The sequence below is a fragment of the Neovison vison genome, chromosome 7, assembly GCF_020171115.1.
Source record: "Neovison vison isolate M4711 chromosome 7, ASM_NN_V1, whole genome shotgun sequence".
Taxonomy (NCBI): domain Eukaryota; kingdom Metazoa; phylum Chordata; class Mammalia; order Carnivora; family Mustelidae; genus Neogale; species Neogale vison.
In genome coordinates this window covers 55,956,533-55,973,167 of record NC_058097.1, presented here as the reverse complement: position 1 = coordinate 55,973,167, position 16,635 = coordinate 55,956,533, and the positions used below count along the sequence as shown (strand labels likewise).

Below are 16,635 nucleotides of genomic sequence, written 5' to 3'. Positions count from 1 at the left end.
GCCTTCTTTAAAAATTCAACCGTCACCGCTGTGGGCTGAACAGCGACCGCCATTCCACAGCGCGCGTGCGCCATTCGTCAACTGGCGCGGTGGTGGGGTGGGCAACTTCATCCGGTCGCTCGTGCGCATGCTCCTTTCTTGGCTGCCTTTTGCGCAGTCGTAACCCGGATTCTGACGCCTGGGCGGGGTTGATAGCATACTGTGCATGTCTGCCGGTAAGCTCCGCTGCGCGCAGGCGCGGAGTGTTACCCTTGGTCACGTGGGGGAAGCGAAGGGGGGGTGGGGGCGGAGCCCGGGGTGGGGGGGCCGGTTTGTTGTGGTCGCCATTTTGCTGGTTGCATTACTGGGTAATCGGGGCCCTCGCTCGCCGTGTCCGCCGGATACCTTCAGCCAGTGGGCAGGTCTGAGCTCGGGCTTCCCGAGCAGCTTGAGTCCCCTTGCCCGCGCCCTCAGGTAACAACGCGGCTACAGGTGGGGCGGCACGAGCTTGCGGGAAGGGGGCAGTACAAACCCGCCCTGCCCGCGTCGCCGCCAGACTTAGCACGAGGCCGAGGGAGGAGAGCAGGGGACGGCGGGCAGGTGCAGTGCAGGCCGTGCCTGACTATTCATAGTCGGGTTCTTGGAAGGGGCCGAGCCCGAGGGAGCAGTTTTGGGAGGGCGACTGGGAGGGGGTAGCGGGGCCCCGCTCCCGCCCTTTGTTTGGGCTCCGCTCCTCCGGCTGCATCGTCGTCGCCTAGCAACAGCCGTTCTGAACTGCGATTGGTTGCGCTCTTGGCAGCAGCGACCAATGGCACGGTTGTTGCCATGGCAGGTGCGGACTGCCAAGCTCAGTCCGGCCCCGCCCGTCGGGGCTCGGCCGACCGGGGCGGGCCTCCAGGGTGGGGGGCGGGACGCCTGGGTCCCCAGGGGCGGGTGGCTGTGCGGGGCGGGGCCGGCGGGGCGAGGGTTAACCCGCCCCTCCCCCGTCCACCTGCTTTCCCCCTTCCCCCGCGTGCCCCGGGCTGACCCTCGTTCCCTCTCCTCCCCGCCCCCGGCGGCGGCGGCTGCTGTTGTCACCCACCGGGCCGCCTGTCCCGCTTGCCCTCCCCGCCGCGGGGCTTGCCGGGCCGGCCGGGCCGGGACAGGCGGCCGTCTCCTCTCTGCCGCCACCGCCGCCATGCTGGCCGCTCGCCCACCCCACTGGGGGCCCCACCGCGCCCCAGCCCCCCGTGGGCCCCGCGCCAGCCCTGACCCGGGTAGGGGGTGGGTGCTGGGAGAGACGGTCCTGCTGTGGGAGGGCCCCAGGGAAGAGGTTGTTTGGGGTGAGGGGCGGGAGAGCGCCAAGAGAGAGGAGGATCCTGGAGTGGCAAGGCTTGGTTGGCATAGGAGAAAGGGATTGACATGGGAGAAGGCCTGTGGGGAGAGGATTTTGGTGTGGCAGGTACTCTGGGAGGGGAGAACTCTATGTGATATTTGGGGAATTTGGTTCTGGGGGCCTTCTAGGAATGGGCACAATTGTGGATTGACTCTGATGTAGAGAAGAGTAACTGGAGAAAGGGCCCTGGTAGGAATATTGGATGGGGGAGTAGGGGAAGATCCAGTGTAGGGGAGAGAAGGGCGAGTGAAGAGACGCCTCCTCCTTGCTCCCATCAGGAAAAGTGAGCCTTGATTGGGAAGGGGACCATGGACTAATATGGGGAAGATCCCTGATGTGGCACAGAGAAAGTACCTTGCGGGGCGGGGGGGCTGATGTGGGAGAAAATGGTATAGAGATGAGGTCTTGGCATGTTATGGGGAGGTTCCCCTGGGAAGGGGGTGCCCTAATGCATGAGAATGTCATAGGAGTAGGATTCTTTTATATAGGGACTATCCTATATAACAGGATAACTTTGGTGTGGTCCCCAGGACCCTGATGTGGTTTTAGGGGCCTGCAGAGGACTCTGCTATGGGTTTGGAGGGGACCCAGAGTTCTCTCATGTGGTTTGGGGGATCCTAGAGTTCTCTGGATTTAGGGATCTACTGGGAAGGGTAGATCTTGAAGTGCAGGGACCTTGTGTGAGGGGGCACTGGGGAGGGCCACAAGCAAAAATGGGAACCAAAGAGTGAACCCTACTCCCTATACTGTCTGTGGTTTCTTTTTCTTCTTTTCCTTCTTTTCCTCCCCCCCCAATTATTGGTGTCTTTCTGTCCTTTCCTGTCATGCCCTATATCCCTGCCTGGCTTTCAATCATCCCTGTTCATATGGTCCCCTCTTTGTGCCACAATTTCATTTATTTGGTAATCATTTGTTGAGGGGCTCCGCTGCCCCCCCCGCCACCCCACCCTCTCTCCCCTTTCTACATTGCCACCTGTTGTCCTTTTTCTCCTCTCCCTCTGTGTTGCCTTCTTTCTGATGTCCACCTCTTTCCCGCCTGGCCCTGTCCCACACATCCCCTTGTTCCATGTTGTTCCCCTGCCTCCCGCCTGCTCTCAGGTCTCAGCGGCGGTGGCAGCCGAGGTGCAGGATGCGAGAAGGCGCCCCCCGGCCGGGCTCCCGCTCCAGGCCTCGCTCCCCTGCGGCCCTCTGAGCCCACCATGGCCGTTCCACCAGGCCATGGTCCCTTCTCTGGCTTCCCGGGGCCCCAGGAGCACACGCAGGTATGCGTTCAGCTGGCTCCTCACCTGCCTGGGGTAGGGGGAGGCTGGGGATAGAAGGGTCTTGGGGGTGAAAGATATTTTGGTTGCCCAGATCAGCTTCCCCAGGGGCAGGAAGGGCCCATCTGGAGTGGAAGAGAATAGAGGAGTTGCTGGCCGAGTCTGTTTGGAGAGCCAGGGTTCAAATCCTGACATGGTGGTTAAATGCCTCAGGTTCTCCCTTCTTTAGTTTTCTGTTCTGTAAAGCAGAACCAAGAATGATACCTACCTCACAGGGTTGCTGTGAGGTTAAACAAGTTAATGAAATGCATGTATAATGCGGAGAACGGTGCTTGGCACCTAGGAAACACTCAATGAATGCTGACAAAGGAAAAAAAGGTCCAGAGTAAAAGACAGGCTGGTGGGGTGAAACGCAGTGAAGTTTGAGCCAAAAGGATCTTGGAGCCAGCAGCATCTAAGGGTATAGAGTCAATATTCCAGGGTGGACACTATCAAGGCTCTGAACTGTAGGGCTTGAAGCTCGATGGAGCGGGAGATCCAGGCTGCTGGATCCCAAAACGCTGGGCAGAAACGTGCAGAGTTGGGGGTGAGGGATGGGGCGATCCCACGGGATGAGGGTAAAGCCTGATAGCAGCCCTCAAGATGGGACACCCAGAATGGATGGTCTCAAGTGAAGGACTGGGAAGGACAGCCCACATTTTTATCTGATCTCTCCCACAGAGGTTCAGAAAGGAGTAAAGGTGTGGGATGAAAGGTCAAGGGTAAACAGTTGATCATTCATTCACTCAGCAAATCTCTGATGACCACCCACTATGTGCCAGGCCTTGCTCTAGGCACTGCAGATACAGCAAGAACAAGGCAGTCTCTGCCCTTGGGGAATTTATATCTTGGTGGTTGTCACACAGGAACCAAGTAAATCCGTGTGTGGTAACGATAACCCAGCCACCCAGAGGGTTCTCCCATGGTCCAAGGTAAAGGTCTATCCTCAGTGCCCACCCCCCAACCCGGCCCACAGGTATTGCCTGATGTGCGGCTCTTGCCACGGAGGCTGCCCCTGGCCTTCCGGGACGCGACCTCAGCTCCGCTGCGCAAACTCTCCGTGGACCTCATCAAGACCTACAAGCACATCAATGAGGTGGGTGGTGGGCTGGGGAGCAGGGGACCTGGCTGGGGGCTGAAGGGTCCTGGCTGCCAGCACAGGTCACTCAGATGTCTTTATCTTCTGGCTGGCTGGCTGGCTGGGCAGGTATACTATGCGAAGAAGAAGCGGCGGGCCCAGCAGGCACCACCTCAGGACTCGAGCACCAAGAAGGAGAAGAAGGTCCTGAATCATGGTTATGATGACGACAACCACGACTACATTGTGCGCAGCGGCGAGCGCTGGCTGGAGCGCTACGAGATTGACTCACTCATCGGCAAAGGCTCCTTTGGCCAGGTGTGGGAGCCCCCCCCCCACCCTGGCCCTGGGATCGGGGCACCCACTGATGTTGACCCACAAAAGAGTGGTGCCCTGCTCTGTCCCACATCCCTTTCCCCCCATTTCCTCAATTTGTGACATGCCTTGCCCCGGCAGGTGGTGAAAGCCTATGATCATCAGACCCAGGAGCTGGTGGCCATCAAGATCATCAAGAACAAAAAGGCCTTCCTGAACCAGGCCCAGATTGAGCTGCGGCTGCTGGAGCTGATGAACCAGCATGACACGGAGATGAAGTACTACATAGGTGAGGCCTGGGGCAGTGGTACTCCTAGTACGGAATGGGGCTGGTGTCTTTAGGGCAAGGGCTGGTCTGCAATTCCCTGATATCAGTGATTCTCCTGCTGCCTTCATGACTTTTGTCCTATGCCCGTGATGGTGCCAGTCGGAGTTTATTGGGTGTTCACCGCTGCAAGCCTGTTGCAAGCACTTTACATGAATTAACTGGTTTCAGTCTGACCACGGCCCTGGGGGGAAGGGGCATCTTGGCCCGCAGCTTGGAGAAGAGGACAGGCATGTAGATGCTATCACTTGCATAAGGTCACGATGTTTGTACTCGGGGGCTGTAATCTCACCAGGCAATGGGCTCCAACACCTGTCCTCTTAACATCTATGTCAGTCTTTTTCCTCTTTCCCATACTCATTGCTCTTAGAAAAAGCAAGTGCATTGAAAGAGTGTGTTTCCTTAAATACACATCCTTACCCTAAGTGGAAAGCCAGTGTCCGCAGCACAAAAATAAACAGAACTGAGACTAAAACAATGTTAGAAAATTAAGTGAGGAAATGTAGAAGGGCATTAAAGACCCATCGGCCCCAAAAGGAAACTTTCTCTTTGGTTTATCAGAAAGTTTGACAAGATGGGTCACCTGGGTGGCTCAGTGGGTTGAGCCTCTGCCTTCAGCTCAGGTCATGATCTCAGGGTCCTGGGATCGAGGCCCACATCGGGCTCTCTGCTCGGTAGGGAGCCTGCTTCCCCCTCTCTCTCTGCCTCTCTGCCTACTTGTGATCACTCTGTGTGTCAAATAAAATCTTAAAAAAAAAGAAAGAAAGAAAGTTTGAGGGGCGCCTGGGTGGCTCAGTGGGTTAAGCCACTGCCTTCGGCTCAGGTCATGATCTCAGGGTCCTGGGATCGAGTCCCGCATCAGGCGCTCTGCTCAGCAGGGAGCCTGCTTCCTCCTCTCTCTCTGCCCACCTCTCCGCCTGCTTGTGATCTCTGTCTGTCAAATAAATAAATAAAATCTTTAAAAAAAGAAAGAAAGAAAGAAAGAAAGTTTGACAAGAGATTAGAAGAGAATGAACTTGCCTTTATCACGGAAATCATTCTCTTGATGTGACTAGCCGCTGCTTCCCGTGGGCACCCCACAGTTTGGCCAGAGCTGCAGAAGCAGAATCCCCGATCAGCTCCCGGCCTTTCTTATTACTGTGTGCCCCGGGCCGCCTCTGGCCCTCTCTGAGCCTCAGCTCCTCCGTCGGCTCCTCTCCACCCCTTTGCCCGCAGTGCACCTGAAACGGCACTTCATGTTCCGGAACCACCTGTGCCTGGTGTTCGAGCTGCTTTCCTACAACCTGTACGACCTCCTGCGCAACACGCATTTCCGCGGCGTCTCGCTGAACCTGACGCGGAAGCTGGCGCAGCAGCTCTGCACAGCGCTGCTCTTCCTGGCCACGCCTGAGCTCAGCATCATTCACTGCGACCTCAAGCCCGAGAACATCCTGCTCTGCAACCCCAAGCGCAGCGCCATCAAGATCGTGGACTTTGGCAGCTCCTGCCAGCTTGGCCAGCGGGTGCGGCACCGGGTGGTGCGGGACGACATGGGGGCGGGGCTCCAGGTGTGGGTGTGGTCCGGGCGGGGGCGGGGCCAGGGCCAGCTGGTGACTGGCGTCCGAGGGGCGGGACGGGGGTTGTTTGGTGCTGCCCCACGTGGCAGGTGCTTGAAGGGTAGTATTGGGAGGGGGTGTTGGCGGCACAGAGTCGTTAAGGCCTGTGAATGGGGTAGGTAAAGGAAAGGGCCACAGGGTATAGTACCCAGTAGGAAAGAAAGAAAGAAGGCTGAGGAGATAGGGCTAGCTTTGGGCCGTCTGAGGGGGGCAGGGTGGAGTCGGCTTGGTAAGCCAGGAGTGGCACTTGGCTAAGTTTGCTGACCCTGTGCTTTTAATGCTGTGGAGTAAGTGGAGGGTGGGCGCTTTAGTTTTGCAGCTTCGTGTGAACAGGCATTTGAGATGGCTTGGAAAGGGTCTGGATTGGGTGGGTGGCAAGGGCCTTGGGCTCACACACTGCCGACCTTAAATAACCAAGAGAGGTCCAGGGTCAGGCTTGGGGATGGAGATCTGGGTCAGACTGGGCCACCAGAGACTTCTGAGGCTAATGAATAAAATGATGGTAGTGGCTCCTGGAAGGTGGGTGCTGATAACCTCAAGTTTGGAACCCCCATCCTCCATTTTCATGGAAAGAAGCTTATCTTAGTCTTGGGTATGTCAGCAGCACCACTGGAGGAGGCTGGGACCTCTGACTGGCCCTCTTCCCTGCTTCACCCCCAGATCTATCAGTACATCCAGAGCCGCTTCTACCGGTCGCCTGAGGTGCTCCTGGGTACACCCTACGACCTGGCCATTGACATGTGGTCCCTGGGCTGCATCCTGGTGGAGATGCACACCGGAGAGCCCCTCTTCAGTGGCTCCAATGAGGTGTGCTCCCAGGGAGGAGGGTGTGCTGGAGGGGGCAGAGGCCCTGCTGGGCTGGCCTGCTAACCCTGACTGCCCACCTGCTCACAGGTGGACCAGATGAACCGGATAGTGGAGGTGCTGGGCATCCCACCAGCCCCCATGCTGGACCAGGCACCCAAGGCTCGCAAGTACTTTGAACGGCTGCCTGGGGGTGGCTGGACCCTACGAAGGACAAAGGAACTCAGGAAGGTGCGGCCCCTGCCCCATGCCGCTCCTCCCACCCTGGTGGCCCCTCACTCTCTCACACTTGGGGCTTCTTTTTCCCCTGCTTCCTCTCCCTTGTGTCTTTCCCTTCCTTCCTCTCCCCCTTGTCTGTCCTTTCCTTCGTCCCAGCCCAACCCATGTCTCCTACCCACCCTACAACTCTTCTTAGCTTCTTTCCTTCCACTTTCTCTCTTGTGCCTCTGTTTTCCCCGTGTGTGTCTCCCTGCCCCTCCTGCCCACTGACGGCCACTCTCTTGCCCCCCCTCCCACCCCCTCCCTGCCAGGATTACCAGGGCCCCGGGACACGGCGGCTGCAGGAGGTGCTGGGCGTGCAGACGGGCGGGCCCGGGGGCCGGCGGGCGGGGGAGCCGGGCCACAGCCCCGCCGACTACCTCCGCTTCCAGGACCTGGTGCTGCGCATGCTGGAGTATGAGCCCGCCGCCCGTATCAGCCCACTGGGGGCTCTGCAGCACGGCTTCTTCCGCCGCACGGCTGATGAGGCCACCAACACGGGCCCGGCAGGCAGCAGTGCCTCCACCTCGCCCGCACCCCTTGACACCTGTCCCTCCTCCAGCACCGCCAGCTCCATCTCCAGCTCTGGTGGGTGCCCGGTGCCAGTGGGGCCAAACAGGGGAGGGAGAGAGGGTGGGCAGCTCTGGTTTGGCCTGAACTGGGAGACCTTGCCCCCCTGGGCCTTCACCTAGAGCTATGAAGCTGCACCACCCTGAACTCAAGAATGGGTGGGGCAAAGAGAGCTCTGACCTGGTCTCTGAAATTGAGCTTGGGCTCACACCTCTAAAACTGCTTTGGGGACTCTGATACCCAGAACTGAGCTCTGACTGTAATCTGAAAATTGGGCCCCATCCTTCAGATGGGCTCCCAAGGCCTGGGCCTGGGTCACGAACCAGACTCAGCCAGCGAAAGATCCTAGCACCACCTCTCCTCACTTAAGGTTTCTCCTCATTTTCTCCCCTGGCACTTCCAGGAGGCTCCAGTGGCTCCTCCAGTGACAACCGGACCTACCGATACAGCAACCGATATTGTGGGGGCCCTGGGCCCCCCATCACTGACTGTGAGATGAACAGCCCCCAGGTACTGGGGGCCTTGGGGACTTGGAAGTTAGTAGTGGGGTGTCTGGGACTTTAAGACCTGGGTCTCCATCACCCACTGTTCCTTTGCTCCTTTAGGTCCCACCCTCCCAGCCGCTGCGCCCCTGGGCAGGGGGTGATGTGCCCCACAAGACACATCAGGCCCCTGCCTCCGCCTCGTCACTGCCAGGGGCCGGGGCCCAGTTATCCCCACAACCCCGATGCCTTGGCCGTCCCCCGTCACCAACCTCACCACCACCCCCGGAGCTGATGGATGTGAGCCTGGTGGGCGGCCCTCCAGACTGCTCCCCACCTCACCCAGCGCCTGCCCCCCAGCACCCGGCTGCCTCAGCCCTCCGGACTCGGATGACAGGAGGTCGTCCACCCCTCCCACCCCCTGATAACCCTGCCACTCTGGGGCCTCGCTTGGGCCTCCGTGGTGTACCCCAGAGCACGGCAGCCAGCTCATGACCCAGCCCCCTCCCTGGGGCCCCTCCTGAAGCCATACCCCCCATCTGGGGGCCCTGGGCTCCCATCCTCATCTCTCCCCTTGACTGGAATTGCTGCTACCCAGCTGGGGTGGGTGAGGCCTGCACTGATTGGGGCCTGGGGCAGGGGGTCAAGGAGAGGGGTCTAGGCGCACCCTCCCCATAAGGACTGGACCCTTAGCCCCCTCTCCCCCCCCTTGTTTTCTATTTATTGTACCAAAGACAGTGGTGGTCCAGTGTCGGGGGGAGACCCCCTTCACCCTCGGGCCCTAGGAGGGGGTGGGGGCAGGTAGGGGGAGATGGCCTTGCTCCTCCTTGCTGTACCCCCCAGTAAAGAGCTTTCTCACATGCCTGCCTGAGCGTTTGCAGGGCCTCGGCTCCCTCACCTGGCCCTCAGAGGCATGGTGGGGAATGGTGTTTGGGGAGGGGGTACCAGAAGAGCTTTGTCATGTGGGATGCGTCCCTGGGGAAGTTATGGCTGTTGGCGCAGACATGGGGCTGCAGAAGGTCTGGGGCTACGGAATCCTAGACAGAGATCCTGGATAGGATCCTAGCCCACGTTTGTCTTTTCCATGGTAAACAGAGACCCTGAAAGAGTAAAGGCCCAGTTCTGGCCTGTCTCTGGAAAATATCAGGATCTGCCCTAATAAGCCAGGGCTTCCACAGAGTCTGCAGGGGCGTGGCTCTTTATGCCAGGCAGGCATCTAGCAGGTGCTGAATGCATGTAGCAGGCCTTACTGGTGCCATCTGGGGGATGGCAGGCAGGCAGTGGGTACAGACTTTACCCCCAACGTCTGGTCTCACCCTGTGGAGCCATGACGGAGAAAAGCATTTTGAGATTCTCGGGCAGAAAGATATTACCGGGGTTCCAGGTAAGTGGGTCTCTTTCCATAGCAATCTGGAAACTTTTGTCTCCCAACTGGCCAAACAAGAGCCTCCTGATTCGAAGGTACCTACCATCTCCCGCCACTGGGGCGCGGTGCTTCCTGGGAAATGGAGTTCTACGTAGCAGTCCCTTTTGCCGTTTTTCGTCAGAGGACTACAAAGACCAGGATTCTTTTCGCTCACGAGTTAGGGACGGGCTCCCGGGGGGCCAATAGGCATTCAGAGAGGGATGGGTGTGCCCGGATGCTTAGAGGCGAGCTATGGAGGAGAAGAAGGCCGTGATTGGGTAGCGTCGGCAAGGCTGTGCGCGAGTGTTGAGTTCTTTCAGGCGTGCGGCCGGTGGGCGAAGGTGCTGCTCCGCGAGACCGTGCAGGTTAGGTGTCTGTGGTCACAGAGCAAGAGGTAGGCGCTGAGGCCCAAAGCGGCCCTAACGCGCGGAGCATCACTAGCCGCGGTGTCCGCCTCAGCTCGCAGGAAGCCCCGGTTGGTAGGAGAGCCAGGCGGGGAGAGCAGATGTTCGGGAAAGGGGGCAGAGGGAACCCAGGCGAGGCACCGGTCGGGGAGCATTCTGGGAGGAGCAGGAGCTGTCGGCGCTGAGACCTGGAGACAGGATGTTTGCGGTGGCCGTGGTGCGGTGGTTTGCGCACAGGCAGCGATGAGAAGCAGCCTGTTGTGTGAATGTGAACTGCGGGAGATGTAGTGTAGGAGATCTAATGGGAAGTTCTGTGTGAATTCGATCGCGGAAGATTTTGTTGGCCATTTAGGGAGCTTAGGCTTTGTCCTGAGGGCATTGAGGAGCCACGGGAGGATTTGTAGAAGGGAAGGGGCATGGCCCATTTACTGCCATCGAGGAATAGATTGATGGAAAAGAGACTGGGGTCTGGGAGCCCAGGGTGGTGGTTGTGGCAACATCCTGGGCAGAAGGTGTTGGGAATGAACCAGGGCAGGAGTCTTGGTTGGGACAGAAGAAAGGGTATGTGTAGGAGAGATGTCTAGAAGGCTGAGCTGACAGGATATATGGCTTACAGGCTGTGTGGAAAGGGGAGGTAGAGAGAGGCAGGGAAAAAGTTATCTCCAGCAGGTCGAAGAGAGCCTGGCGTATGGTAGATGCTTAATTTAAAAAAAAATTTTTTTTTGAATGAGCACAGGAGGCAGATGCTATTATGATCTCCCTTTTGTAAACAAAGATACTGAGGGCAGATAAAGTTAAGTAAATTACCCACGATCACATAGCTAGCAAATGGAAGGCCCAGGATTGTGTGTGTGTGTGAGAGAGAGAGAGAGACAGACAGAAGGAGGGAGAGAAAGAGAGAGAACCATTAACTTAGCAAGATGCGGGATGAACTTTGAGACATCAGCAGGGTCCAGATCATGTAGGTCCCTTAAGGAATTTAGGATAAGCATGGAAATGTATGTCCCACATTTCAGTTTCAAGCCCAGAACGTCTCCCTGACCTGCAGACTGACTGCCCACATGATATCTCTTCTCTCAAGATATCTGTAGTTCTCTGGAGACCTGTCTTGACCAAACCGAACTCTGGTCTTTTCCGCAAAACCTGTTGTCCCACAGTAAGTGCTGCCTCCATTGTCTTATACTAATGTCTGGTCCATCAGCAAAGTATACTCAGAACCTGACCATTTCTTCCCACCTCCACTCTTGTCACCCTGGTCCTGTCCACTCTTATGGCCTGCCTGCACCATCACAACAGCCTCCTCAGTGGTTTTCGCGCTCCCCACAGTCTGTTTCTCATATGCAGCCAGCGGGACACTGAATACCTATATCAGGGTGCATTTCTCTCCTGTCCAGTACCCTCTTGTGGCTCTGTCTCACACAGGAATTGCCAGTGTTCTTTCCATGGCCTTTGCAAGGCCCTGCATGATCCAACCCTGTTACCTCTCTACCTGTTCCTTTTACCCTGCTCACTCTGCTCCAGCCACTCTCGCCTCAGGGCCTTTGCACTTATTCCCTTTACCTGGAACACTAGTAGAGACTCATGTTCATCTCCTTTTAGGTCTTTACTCAGATATCATCTTCTCTCTGAGAACTTCCCTGGCCACCGTTCTAGAATTATATAACTGACATTTGTATATGTGCTGCCCAAGCGAGCACTATAACTGACATTTGTATATTAACTTCTCTTTAACTCTTCCTTAGGATTAATCACATCACTATTTAACTCACTGTATAAGTTATTTATCGTGATCATTGTTTCTCTGTTCTCTGTACCCACAGCAGACCATAAGCTTCATGAGGACAGGGGCTTTTGTCTACTTCCTGCTTTATCTTTAGCATCTAAAAGTGCTCCTGGCACATAGTCTGGGCTCAGTAACTGTTTACTGAAAGGATGGTTCAGTGGGTGCTTTCAAGACACAGATCCTAATCCAATGTGCTAGGGACTCTGTCCATCCCTTTTCCACAGGACTTTAGAGGACTGCCTTAAAGTTTTCTGATGTCTTAGACATTTGACAAGTATTTCGTCTTGCCTTGCTCCATGCTCAGCATCGGGAACACAGCAGAGAACAAAACAGTTTCCCTGTCCCAGGAGAGTTCAGTCTCAGGGGTGGGGGTTCATATCCTCAGCTAATCCCACAGATAGGAAATTACAAAGAAAGTTAGTGCCATAGGAGCACTTGGCCAGAAATCTAATCTGGACCCTAGGAAGTGGGGTTCAAGTGATGAAGGTGTAGGCACTAAGGTGCTCCATTTAGGGGTAAAAGTGTGAGGATGCCTGGGTGGCGCAGTTAAGTGTCCAACTCTTGGTTTTGGCTTAGGTCATGGTCTCAGGGTCCTGAGATCAAGCCCCACCCACATTGTACTCTGTGCACAGCATTGGGTCTGCTTGTTCCTCCCCCTCTGCTCTTCCACCCCGTTCTCATAAATAAAGTCTTTTAAAAAATAAAGAGGTGAGAGAGAGAGAGTGTGTGTGTGGGTGGGTGCACGTGCGTGTGTATTGATTGGAACCTAGAGGCTGAGGGGGAGCAAGAGGCCAGGTCATGTAGCCCCCGTAAGGAATTTGGGTCCTTACCCCATGTATAGTGGGAAGTCACTGAAGGGTTTTAAGGCGTGAGAGGAGATGCAGTCAGTCTTGTATATCCGCGATCCCTCTGGCTGTCGTGCGGGTGAACTGACAATAAGGAGTTGAGTATTGAAGAAGTGAGACCAGTGACAAGGCGGCTGTCCTGCGATTTAAAAGGCTGCCACTGCAGAAGGCCACACATTCTTTGCTATTTCTCCCATCAGGAGGTGGAGCGTCTTCCTCGTCTTTCATGTAAACTGGCCTGTAATTTGTTTTGACCAGTAGAATGCCATGGAAGTGATGTTGTGCTGGGTAGGTCCTTAAGAGGCCAGCAGCTTCTGCTTTCCCTCTCTTGGGGCCCTGGGCTGCTGTACAGAGAAGTCCAGCTACTCCGCTGGAGGGAGACATGGAGACAGACATGGATAGAGAGAGGTCCAGCCAGCCCCTAGCGGCTCCGCTGTGTTGGCTGACGGGCCAGACACGAGTGATGCCATCTCGGATATTTTCACCCAGCTCCCAGCTGACGCCCTGTAGAATAGAGCTTCGCCTTGCCCTCTCCGCTTTGCTCAAGGTACAGAATCACAAGCGAATACATGGTTGTTGCTATTTTAAGCCGCTATGATTTGGGATGATTTGTTACTCAGCCAGAGCTCCCTGAAACAAGCTTTCTGAGATCCTTTCACTGTACATTTTACGGATTCACTCATCTCAGCCCCACGGTCGCCCTGTGTGGGACTTTGGTTATTCCTGTCACACAGAGGAGAAAGCGAGAGCACAGAGAAGCTAACAGGGTTCTAACAAGCTACCCGGCTCAGAGTAAATACTGAGTGTGCGACTGCGTTTATGCCTCAGCTTGAAATGCCCGTAATCGGTAAAAAAGGGGCAGTGAGATGAATACGAGTAGCCCTAACCTGCTTCTTAGTGCTTCCAAGGCTCCGTGTCATTGTCACAGGATGGGGATTCTAATAATATTCGTCTCAGGGTCTGCCAGAGCATGTGCCTAACACGACGCTAATTCCTGGGCAGCACACAGCCAGGGTTCTCATGGACAGTGGCCTGTCTTGGGGGTTCTGGTGGAGAGACCGGCAGGTCCTTGGTGATGCAGCCAAAGTGCTGGGTCAGGCCTCACCCAGCGTGAGCAGAGTGAATGACTTTTGGACTTTCCCATGAGACTTTTGGACAGTCTCATTTATGCCAAGTTACATTGGGTTTTCTATTGCGTGGAACCAACATCCTAACTGATTCTGGGTGTTCATTTATCTGTTTGTTGACTCATCAGATGTTGATGCACTTACTTGCATCCAAACACTGTTTTAGAGGCCAGTATTAGAATAGTAAACAAGGTCTTGGAAAGCCCTGTCCTTGGTGGAACTTCTGATCTCATGGGGCAGGTGGATGCTAAGGAAATCAGTGTTGATGATAAGAGCTTGGAAGGTTGGTGGTGTGGGAGGGGTGGAGGAGAGGAGGGGTAGAGAGTGACAAGCTCTGTGATGAAATGTTAATGCAGGAGAGACCTCCCCAAAAGGGAGGAAGCCAGCTGTGCATATGTTTGCTAAGGAGATTCCAGGGAAAACAAGAGGCTTCAAGGCACGCGGGGTGTGTTGGAGGAGCAGGAAGGAGTGAACAGGACCAGAGTGAACCAGTGGGAGGGAAGGGGATGAGGGCCCAGGGCATGCAGGCTTGATGGGCAGACTTGAACTCGATTTGCAGCGAGGTAGGCAGGCAGGCAGAGCATTTTGGGCTCAAACACGATGTGATCTAACATAGGATTTCTCTGGCCACCCTGTGGGCACCAGGATGGAAGCAGGGCTCCGCTGTGAAGGCTACTGCACTAGCCCAGCCAAGAGATGGTGGTGGCCTGGCCAGAGGTGTTGTCAAATTTCAGATATTATTTGAAGGAAGAGTGGGCAGGATTGGGGTTATACAGGTTTGGGGTGAGGAAGAGGAGTCAACAACTCTAAGGTTTTTAGCCTGTGCAGAGAGAGGAGGGTGTGCCCAGAACTGTGTGAGGAAGGCCCAGAGAGGCTGTGGGTCTGATCAGCGTCCCCATGGCCTTGCCGAGCACGTGGGATATACAAGTCTAGCATTCGGGGGCTGGATCTGGGCTAGAGATACAAACGTGGGGGAGTCACTGCCATCTTCGTGGCATCGAGAATGAGGTTACTAAGGGAGAGTGGAGGTGGAGATGGGGTCTGGGAGCCAGAGCAGGAGTCCACGGGGAGTTGCTGCAGGAATCTGGGTGAGAGACCCCAGTGGCCTGCACCAGGGCAGGAGCAGGAGTGAGCAGCGCGCTGGAGGCGTTTTGAAGACAGAGCCCGTGGTGGATTGGTCATGGGGATGATGGAAAGAAATGGAATGGAGGCTCATGAGAGCAGGGTAGAGTCCGAACATAGGGCAGGGACTCTGCTGTCTTCCTTTCCTTGGGCCCTGTGGTCCCTGCAGTCCCTCTGTCCCCATTCCAAATTCTGCAGACAAGAAGTGGATTGGGGTCCGGTGTCCAACGCTGGTCCACCTGCTGGAGCTGGAGCATTGCCACAGTGATGTCTGTGTGCCGGGAGGGGCTGTGGACTGCGCGGTCACCTGCAGTATTCCCAGTTGACTGTTTCTGACAGTTGGCGTCTGGAGGGCAGGTGTGTGGGCAGAGGGAATGATTTGGCCCATTTGGTAGGTTGGGGGGACAGACCATCTGTGTAGCCTGAGATGTGTCCTGCATTGGGTGAATGGGGCAGGGGAGACCAGGAAGGGGGGATCTGGCAGGCTCTGGGCTCAGAAGGGACAGGGTCGGGTTGAGAGAAATGATGGGGGCCCAGTGCAGCTTCTGGCACTGCCAGCGTTCCCAGAGTAGTCAGGAAGGCACTCATCATACCACAGCAGCCTCGGGAGGCTGGGGGTGGCGGGAGCCCGAAGAAGCACGTGACCCAATCCGAGGTACCAGGAGGGACTTCGCCAAGCAGAGACAAATGAGGCAAGATATGACAAGCCTGATGAAGGCAGCTAGGGACTCCGCTGTGGCAACTTCGCGCCAAGTCAGCAGAACATAGACTTTAAAATTGTTTTTATTTAGTAACTTTGGATTTACAGAAGAATTGCAGAGATAGTACAGAGAGAGACTTCCCATGTGCCCACCTCCCCCTCATGCTAACTAACTCCTTACAGGACCGCAAACGTACCTTCGTCAAAACTAAGAGATGAATGTTGGTTAGTGCTATATTAACAGAACTCCGGACTTTATTCATATCCCACCCGTTTTCCCACTAACGTTCTTTTTCTGTTCCAGGATCCAATCCAGGATACCCCGTTGAGTTTGTCCGTCATGTCTCCTTGGTCTCTTCCAGTCTGTGACAGTTTCTCAGTCTTTCCTTGTCTTTCATGACCTTGGCAGATTTGAGGAGTACTGGTCAGGTATTTTGTAGTGTGTCCCTCAGTCTGGGTTTGTGTCCCATCGGTTCTCCCAGTTAGACTGGGATCACAGGCCCGAGGAAGAGTCCCGCTCAGGCAGGGGAGGCTCGTTTCTTGAAGGAGGCATCCCCCAGGGCTCTGCCCTTTCCTCGCTGTGTGTGTCAGTAGCAAGTCGCAGAATCCAGCCCACACTCGAAGGGAGGAAAATTCCATTTCGGTTCCTGGGGGAGAAAATGTCGAAGACTTTGTCTTCATGTATGAAAACCACCACAATAATTAATGAATGTGGGAAGATACTTTGAGGCTGCACAATTGTCCTGTCTCTCCTCAAAGTTCCTCCCCCTGATTTTGGCATCCATCAGTGGACCTTGCCTGAGATGGTTATTACGGTGCTGTTTGTTTGGGGTTTTTGTTTTGTTTTAATTGGCTCTACACCCAATGTGGGGCTTGAACTCGACCCCGAGATCAAGAGTTGCATGCTCTTAAAGACTGAGCCAGTCAGGTGCCCCTACTGTGGTGCTCTAATGATGCTTTTCTCTTTTCCTCAGTTCTTCTGCGTTTTTTTATTTGGAATTCTTCTCCCCACCCCATCCATTTTATTTGTATTGTCATTAATTTATATCAGTATGGACTCGTAGGTAGGGATTATATTCCTTCCACATAACCCAATTATCATTGTAATTAATGTTTTTCACTCAGGTTGTTACAGGTTTGGCCACAGAGGCCCTGTCAGGTTGGCTCCTG

The 16,635-nt window shown here is 55.5% G+C and overlaps 1 protein-coding gene across 4 annotated transcripts; it reads left to right on the top strand.

Annotated features, from left to right (window-relative positions):
- Window positions 1-315: 315 nt before the first annotated feature.
- DYRK1B (dual specificity tyrosine phosphorylation regulated kinase 1B) lies at window positions 316-16,351 on the top strand. 4 transcript variants are annotated; one of them, XM_044257292.1, is made up of 12 exons: window positions 998-1,235; window positions 2,453-2,616; window positions 3,629-3,748; window positions 3,860-4,048; window positions 4,187-4,334; window positions 5,586-5,872; window positions 6,626-6,772; window positions 6,860-7,000; window positions 7,300-7,335; window positions 7,420-7,615; window positions 8,001-8,107; window positions 8,203-16,351. In XM_044257292.1, the coding sequence occupies exons 1-12, from the start codon at window positions 1,157-1,159 to the stop codon at window positions 8,572-8,574; spliced, it is 1,986 nt and encodes a 661-aa protein (XP_044113227.1). In that variant the 5' UTR covers window positions 998-1,156; the 3' UTR covers window positions 8,575-16,351. The 4 variants fall into 4 exon arrangements, with proteins under 4 accessions (XP_044113229.1, XP_044113226.1, XP_044113227.1 ...); XM_044257294.1 differs by lacking the exon at window positions 998-1,235 and adding an exon at window positions 316-453 and having other exon boundaries at window positions 7,300-7,615; XM_044257291.1 differs by having other exon boundaries at window positions 997-1,235; window positions 7,300-7,615.
- The last annotated feature ends 284 nt before the right edge of the window (window positions 16,352-16,635 follow it).

Bases quoted from the DNA above. Each gene is read 5' to 3' on its own strand.
- DYRK1B (XM_044257291.1), top strand. From the start codon at position 1,157: ATGCTGGCCGCTCGCCCACCCCACTGGGGGCCCCACCGCGCCCCAGCC. The intron at 7,001-7,299 runs GTGCGGCCCCTG...CCTCCCTGCCAG, and splicing joins GGACAAAGGAACTCAGGAAG to GATTACCAGGGCCCCGGGAC. The intron at 7,616-8,000 runs GTGGGTGCCCGG...TGGCACTTCCAG, and splicing joins CAGCTCCATCTCCAGCTCTG to GAGGCTCCAGTGGCTCCTCC.